The sequence below is a fragment of the Montipora foliosa genome, chromosome 7 (assembly GCF_036669935.1).
Source record: "Montipora foliosa isolate CH-2021 chromosome 7, ASM3666993v2, whole genome shotgun sequence".
NCBI lineage: Eukaryota > Metazoa > Cnidaria > Anthozoa > Scleractinia > Acroporidae > Montipora > Montipora foliosa.
The window spans coordinates 10,917,558-10,925,560 of NC_090875.1; the positions used below are offsets into that span (position 1 = coordinate 10,917,558).

The following is an 8,003-nucleotide window of genomic DNA, read 5'->3' on the forward strand; positions in this document are numbered from 1 at the left end:
TAGTCTGATCGTAAATCACGGAAAATCCATTTGCCACTCTCAAAATAGAGAAGGCTGCGTTAGTGTATAATTTTAAGCAAAAAGTGATGAATGTAACCTTGAAAACTGATGTGTCGATGTAGAAATTGAGAGTGCAATGAGAGTAAGCAAGCACGCAATTCAGGTCTGGGTACGACTTCCATGCCTATTTCCTGCGAAAGAAATTCGTGGGAAGGGTGGGTATGACTATCCTAAAACTCGATATAAGTCAAACTTAACACCAATTTATTCTTACAGCACTACTGGTCTGCTGTTATGTTCCTTCAGGCCAAAACTATTGGTTTATAGGCGGTGCGTCTAAAACCGCACATCAACCAAACTTTACCGGAAAATCACTAAATGTCACGTGAACTCGTGTAACATTGGGTTTGAAGGAATACGGAATGCGGTTCCCAGCTGCACGGGAAAGTTTTCTATGGCACAGATATTCAGGTTGTGATACTATGAGGTTACCAGGAAAAGGTTGAGCCAATTTGGCCATAAAAAGAGAATGTCATCATGGCTAAAGTGAACTGACGCTGGTACATGAACGCATTGAATAGTAATCGTATGTACACCAACTGTTGGCTGACATTATTTATGTGATTTGTCGTAAAACCACAGGCGGCCCAGACGTTGTTTGAGATTTACATACGTGACAGTATTGCGTTACGTTTTGAGCCATTTAAGAGAGTGTATGAAACGGTTCGAAAATCGCTCTGAATTCAACTTGTAGTAAAGGATTTAAATAAAAGAAACTTGCTTTAGTCTGCTCTTGTGTTATTTTGAAGTCTTTGTGGCAGCTGAGGCGTTCTAAAGTCGTTCTAAAGCCATTTTGACGATTTAAACTTTTCCAGGTTTGCTTTCCATTAAAGTGAAACGAAAAGCTGGCGACCTGGTCGGCCGACGGTTCGAACTCGAAGCTCCATAAATTCCACTAAAATGCTCGGAGCTCGCCAAAATTCCCTCACGGCAGCCATCGATAATTCTTCTTTCTAGTTGCTTCGCCTCGGATCCCGAGGTTTATCTTATCCGCCCGAAAAACGCTCCTTTTTGAACGCTGGCTGCCCATTTCTGCGTCATTTTGATCCGTTACGAGTGATCTTGGCCACGGATTTCAAAGTCGTTGGCTTACCGACCACCTCCAACACGACAAAGTCGCTCTCAACCGTAGGGAGGCACAGGTCAATTTGCTCTATGCAAATTGGACCGTATCAGAGTCCCTGGGGAAATTACACCGGAAACGGCGGGAAACTCGCCGCTTGCAGAGAAGTAAAATGAGTCAAATATTACCATGCTAACAAGACAGTTGCACGTCGTTGCTGTTCGTTGGTCAGTTCTACTCGAGAGCACTATCTAGTGGCATTAATTTTTAGACCTTTTGGCATTCCCATTTCTGCCCACCAAAACAGTGCTTTTCAGCGCTAAAATCGCTCAGTAGGTCTCAGTAAAACAGTGCATTTAAGCGCTAAAATCACTGCTAAAATCGCTCAGTAAAACACTCGGGGTACAACAGTGCTTTTCAGCGGTAAAATCGCTCAGTAGGTCTCAGTAAAACAGTGCTTTTAAGCGCTAAAATCGCTCAGAAAGAGTGCTTTTCTTTAGCGCTTAAATTGCTTATTATCAAACATTTAAATATCGACCGGACGGTCCATCTTACGTTGATAAAGACGAAAAATAACAAAGTTTGACTTTTTAGCGAGCAAACGTGCAAGTGATTTTCGTTGTACCTCGACAATAACAAGAAAAAAATTGCCTTTATGTTATAAACACGTAAAGGCAATGAGCTCTCTTAAAAATACGGATAAATAACGCCAGCTTGTGTTTTGAAAAGTTTGTTTAAAGCTCCTACAGTTAATTTGTTGGAGTCGATCTTGTTGGAAGTTTGTCCTTTCTTGATTGCATTGCCGTATTTTGCCGATTCTTGTTCCAAGCCAAGCTGCCATGTTTCAATGATTTACTTCAAATGTGAATGATCTCGTTTTCAGAGGTAAAGTGGAAAAAACAGAACATCAGTAAAACTATTTTTTGACCTTGAACTGACAAAGTTTCCTGATGGTTTCTAGTTTTAGCGTCATTCCTATTCGCCGGATATTGACAGTTGACCCTTAAATGACATTTTCCTTTTTCATTCGCTCGCTAAGAATGTGCTTGTTTTCTTTTAAAACTCATGCGATTCAAGAAAAAAATCATTGCCAAACTGGTGAATTCCAAAGTAAACTTCGCTTGAAAAACCGATATCGCACTCATCGCTTCGTGATTCATGCGATATCGGTTTTTTGCATGAAATTTACCGTGGAATATCAGTAGTTAGGAAATGCATTTTTCTACGGAAGAAAGCAAAGAAAATGATTTGATTAAGTAGTAGTCGCAAACACCAAAACGCGAAAAATTCGAAAACCTTTTCTGTTCACTAACCCTACAGGCAGTAAGAATAAATAACCAGGGAGCTCCGCTTTTAGGCTTGGCTAAATGTACATATTATTTTTGTCGGCCACCCTATCAATGACCTTGGGGTGCCTGTGGATAGGTCAGATGGTTCATGGTCATGGATTCAAGTCCTGTTGAAGCCGTGTTTTTTCAGGCTTGTTTTGCAACTGATAACTACTGATCTACAGTTGCTTCATGACTGCAATGGTTACTTTCATTGAGAGACTGATAATGCTCTAATGAATATAAATTACTGATAGAATTCTTATGAAAAATATATGTAATTGCTAGAAAATGTGCAATGAAATTAACGTTCAAACAAGGAAAGAGCAACGCAATGATTAAGTTGCAATCAATTTCTCAGTAGATCACATAAACAAACAATGAGGTTACTGGTGATTAAAGAGCTGAAGCGAGTGACACTAACGGAAGTAGACGAGAAATTAAATCTACCTGATACAAAGGATTTTAAGATTGATGAGGACAATGAAGATCATGGAGGTACTGATCTTGATGATTAGTATAATGTTGATGAAGGTGAAATTTTTAACAATTAGACCCGTGGCCCTTGAGGGCGAAGGGTCTAATTGTTTTAGTATCACCCAACTAGTTGGACAGAAAAAGGCGATAATAAAGTTAGCAAATGCAAGTTAAAGAAATATTTATTTCGGAATAAAACGAAAGAAAGCGTCACGCTTTTCGCTACTCGAGGACTATTAATAATAGTCCTCTAGTAGCGTAGCCTATCAAAATGCAGGATTTGCATTAGTCCACTAAAACTGATATTTATGATGATGAGGAGGATTAACTTGATTCATGGCGGTAATCAGAAAAAAAAATGACTAAGGCAAATTCTATTCTTCGGTATTTAGGGTGTTCTTGACGCTTACAGTACTGATATCCTGTATTATTAAAAAGAAAAAAAAAAAGAAAAATAAGGAAAGAAATGACTGAGGTAGGTGCCTCAGATTGCTTCATACAGCCCTGTGATTATGTTGTTGTTCTTGTTGATAATAATGATTTGTAGCATATTGATGGCTTTCTAAGCATTGAAAAACTCACCATTGACGTAAACTGTGTAGAATCGAGTGTAACGTTCTCCTCGACACTCATATGTTCCCCCATCAGCCAGTTGAACATTTTTTATTGTCAAAGTGACACCTTTTACCTCAATTCTCCCGTCTGAATTGAGTTCACTAGTAGTGGTGCCAATTTCATACCATTTAACCTTCCCATTCTGGTTTTCCTTTTCTAAGGAACATTGCACGGTTTCAGTGCTACCAAGATTAGAACTAACGTTTTTCTTTTCCAGAACTTCCACGTTGTCTAGAACAAAATTATTGTATGGAAGAAATTACTTTCCAAAATATCTCATCGGTGTTTGCAAGTCTTAATTCGTAGTAAATATATTTTTTTTCAATTTAAAGATTCAGTCTTGTAATTACAGCTATTTTCAAACACGTTTTATTCTTCTATAACTGTTACCTATAAAATACCTCTATTTCAACCATAATCAGTTTCTGCTAGTTTTTATTTATTTCATCTTTTTTTTTCACTATCCAGAGTTCAATTTTGGGTAGTAATAGTGAACTCGAAAGCTGCTTTGCTACTACGACCAGTACACACATACACTGTAGCTAGATCCTTGCGTTTTCTCGTGATTTCCATCGTTTAGTTAGATAAAAATGTGCAACTAGAAATGTTATTGTTGTTGTTGTTCTAAATACAGTTGAAAGATTGAAATTGACGTTTGTTTGGAATTGACTGTACAAACCACAAATGTTAAACGATACACTGATGAGGATGACCAAGTTAAAAAACTGTCTCTAATCACAACCTTCTGTTTGTCAGGAATAGATTAAATACACAGTCTTGGTGAAAAGTGACTACTTACTTGGTACACACAGAGCTTGAGCCCCGATGTCTTCCGGACACTTGTGCTCTCCATCTAAACGATTACATTGGGCTAAAACGGATTCCTGTCCAGTACAAGCTATATCTGACATTACAACGGGTATGTCTTCATCAGTGGTATTCATTCCCGTCATGAATTCGGCCAGGGCACCTCTAAAGCCAAGTTGTTTACAAACAACTTTGGCATCATTGATATCCCATTTAGTGCGACAGATCTTGCCCCACCTTCTGCGGTAAAAAACTTCTACTCTTCCACCATACTTAGCTTTCTCCCCACTTAGGCGCACAGGAACTGAAAGAATGACACATCAGTGAAAGCAATGCTTGGTTGTGATTGTCCTCTACGTTTCTTTTTTGCAACAAACCATTGTTTTCTGTTCATTGTCCATTCCTCAATATCTCCAGTTTATTTCAGTTTGACTAAAACTTTGAACAGGATAGGCGATGCTAAAATCCTTAATGTAACAAGGATAATGTTTTAAGAGGAAGCCCACTCATTGAGACTGTTCCAGTTGGGCCTTCATTTCTTAAAAAAACAGGGTACAGTATAATAAGATAGCGGTTTCAGAATCATCAGTCCCAAAGACGGTGACCTGTGGTCTAGAGATTTGGGCGCTGGACTTAAATAAGTCCTGCTCTGCAGCAGAGCTAAGTGTGACATTTTTCTCGTTCAGCCCAACTGTACCTTAGTGGCCATGCTTCCAATAATTAGTGCCTTGCCTTTTTTTACCAGCAGTTAGTCATTTCTTATACAGCGAGCCACAGGTTATTATAAACTAACAAATAGGGTTTTTAGTTGACTTGCTTTGTTAAAACTATGCGATGGTATACGGAAAAGACTGAGATTTTCTTTGTTCATACTATTGTACCTGAACACTGGATTTGCGTGTTAATGAACCCACAACTTTGAATGATTGATGAACATGAATGAGAAGTGATGTTCACCAAACTTGTATTTCCTCTTTTCCAATTGCCTGTAAAATTGTCGTTACTGTAGTTATAGCCATTTACTTGGCAGGCAAGAATTGCTTCAGCATTATTCCAATGAGCGGTACAAAGCGCTTTCCAGGTGTTGTTGTTGTGAATTTGCATCACTCCAGTAGATGGACGGCCCTCTGTTTGAAAACGCACGGGAAATTCTAATAAAGGAAATTGCAGGGCTAGTGAATAACTGGCAATTCCGCAATTGTTAGCTGGGTTATAATTGACTAATATTAAATGTATTTGTGTTGACCCCGGTAAATTAATGGAGATATGATAACACCTCCTTGTATCCTTTTTTTGAAAGGCAGTGTTGACTGGCCACCTATTTCTTATATCCAATAGGACATGTGCAACAGGTATGAGGATCGCCAAGCTTTCTCCATCAGATCAACTGAAAAAATCAAATGCATCAAATGCCAGGATGCTGGACAGTTCAGCAGAATTTGTTTGAAGAAAGCTGGCAAAAAAAAACCACAAAAGGAGAATGAACATTCTGTAAATTACAAAAGGACAAGCTGACGAGTAAGAAGGTGTTAACCAGTATTTGAGGAGCTGTTTGCAAACAATTGAAACTCAAACAGCGTTGATTTTGGTAACATACCTTGGAGACAACTTGACGTGTTTGTGCACCCTCTCATAACTGTAGTAGATCCTTTGCATGGTATCCCACCAAATTGTGGCTTTGGATTCACGCATTCCCTTGTCCGCATCTGTATGCCATTAAAGACCCTTGTACAAAGACTCCAGTTACCCCAATCACTCCAGCTGCCATCAACTAAATTCAAGAAACATTTGTCAGCAGAGGGTAAGTGCTGCCCTTCGTAATGAAAGACAAACAATATCATATACACTGTTGTTCGTCGGCCATAAAAGCTCAATTAGAAATAAAACGAAAATCGCGACTTGACGTTTCGTATGCTACAACTGATTTCTCGGCGCGTTCTGTTGGAAGTGATCTCAAATTGTTGGGTTGCGCTCCTGTGTATAATTATAATTTTGCAGTTAAAAGTTTCCGGATATTACCGACAAGGAGCATGGCGCGCTTTTCATATTTTCAGTAAAAACAATCTATTTCCATCTCCATCATGAGCGCCGACATAAATCTAACACTTTCGTTGAGGTGAGTACATAAGCTTTAGGTTAAAAATGCTCACTGAAACTTTGTTTATAAGCTTTTCTTTATAATTTGATGGCTGTCGCTTGGAAAATACCGTTAATGTTATCTTTCTTGTGTACCCATGCAGTGATATATATTCAATCCTTTATTCACACTATCTAAAGTATTTACACGCAAGATGTCAAAGAAGCACGAACGAGAAACTGGCCGTCTAAGTTCCATCGGTGGAGGAGTACTCCTCCACCGATAAAACTTAGACGGCCAGTTTCTCGTTCAGTACAAAGGGTTTACTGTTACTTCTCAGGAATTGTCTGTTTTGTGCTGTGAACGTTATTTAACTGATGAGGTTATCAACTTGCTCATAATCAAGTACTGTGATGCAGCAAATGGACGCCTTGAAAGAGAACTTTTCTGTACGCTGCCAAGTGATGTTTCTACGAATTTCCGAGAAAGTGCAGTCCACTATCTCTATGCGAATGTCAACATGAGTACTGTGGATCTGATATTTCTACCCATGCATCTACATGGCAATCACTGGGGACTTCTTGTATGTGATGTCCGTGATTGCTCCATAGAGTACGATGATGGGATGGATTTCACTATCCTATCACCGCATCCATTCAGCAACTGGCTAACACCACGTTAAAAACCATCGCTGAGACAACTGGTCTTTCACGCTTCCAGCCATCAATCTGGAACAGATCTAGAGTGCAACGGTTCAGAGTACCAATGCCAGATCAACCCTGTAGCTCAAGAAGTTATGGAGTGGGAGTGGTGTTTTGTGTAAAAGACTTCTGTAAAGGTTTCCAGACACACTTCACATGGACATTCACAGACGCTCCAATGCTACGAGCACAGCTCATGATTGATTTACTAAATGAGTAAATCTATCCGGCACACAATAATGCAACAATTTGCAAACGAAAGAATGGAGCTATATATAACTCTAAATATAGCTCTGATCCCAGCATGAAAACTATTTCAAAATGTCTGCTACATGTAGTTTTATCGATAGCGCGAGGTTTTCCAATTAACAATTAGATTATTAGATTATTAACAATTAGATTATTAGATTATTCGTAGAAATCGAGAGCGAATAATCTTATTGTTTTAGTGGAATTCTTACTAAAACTTACTTCAAATAACGGTTTCCAATTATTTCTTGACGTATTATTAAACTTTGCGCCTGAAAAAGATCGCTCGGATTGAATTGGCGTTTAAAATCTAAGTTGTGCGCGCGAGCGCATCAACTTTTTCAATAATTTCAACTTTTTTAAAAGTCAAGAAACCGTAAATGTCCTTCGTTTAGACTTATCAGAAATTTAATTACCCATTTGCATCCACATTTTCCTCCAAAACGTTGGGAAAACGAAGAAAAATGTCGTTATTTCCAAGACGACCTCAAGCCACTGCACACTAATGGCTGTCAGTGTTGAATGGCTCAGCCAATCAGATTACAGCATTTGCATTAGTATACTAGTAGAATTCTACTAATAGTAGCTATAGCAAGGGGCAATTAATAAAGTCTGGATTATAAATT

The 8,003-nt window shown here is 38.7% G+C and overlaps 1 protein-coding gene across 2 annotated transcripts in view; it reads right to left on the bottom strand.

Annotated features, from left to right (window-relative positions):
- Positions 1-2,896: 2,896 nt before the first annotated feature.
- Positions 2,897-8,003, bottom strand: part of LOC138010885 (neurotrypsin-like) — a 55,307-nt gene continuing 50,200 nt past the window's right edge. For both annotated transcript variants that reach the window (XM_068857906.1, XM_068857905.1), the window contains exons 3-6: positions 5,948-6,121; positions 5,232-5,501; positions 4,343-4,654; positions 2,897-3,774 (exon numbers count right to left, since the gene is read on the bottom strand). In XM_068857906.1, the coding sequence (XP_068714007.1) occupies positions 3,491-3,774; positions 4,343-4,654; positions 5,232-5,501; positions 5,948-6,121 (1,040 nt within the window). In that variant the 3' untranslated portion in view covers positions 2,897-3,490. The remainder of the gene's footprint in view (positions 3,775-4,342; positions 4,655-5,231; positions 5,502-5,947; positions 6,122-8,003) is intronic.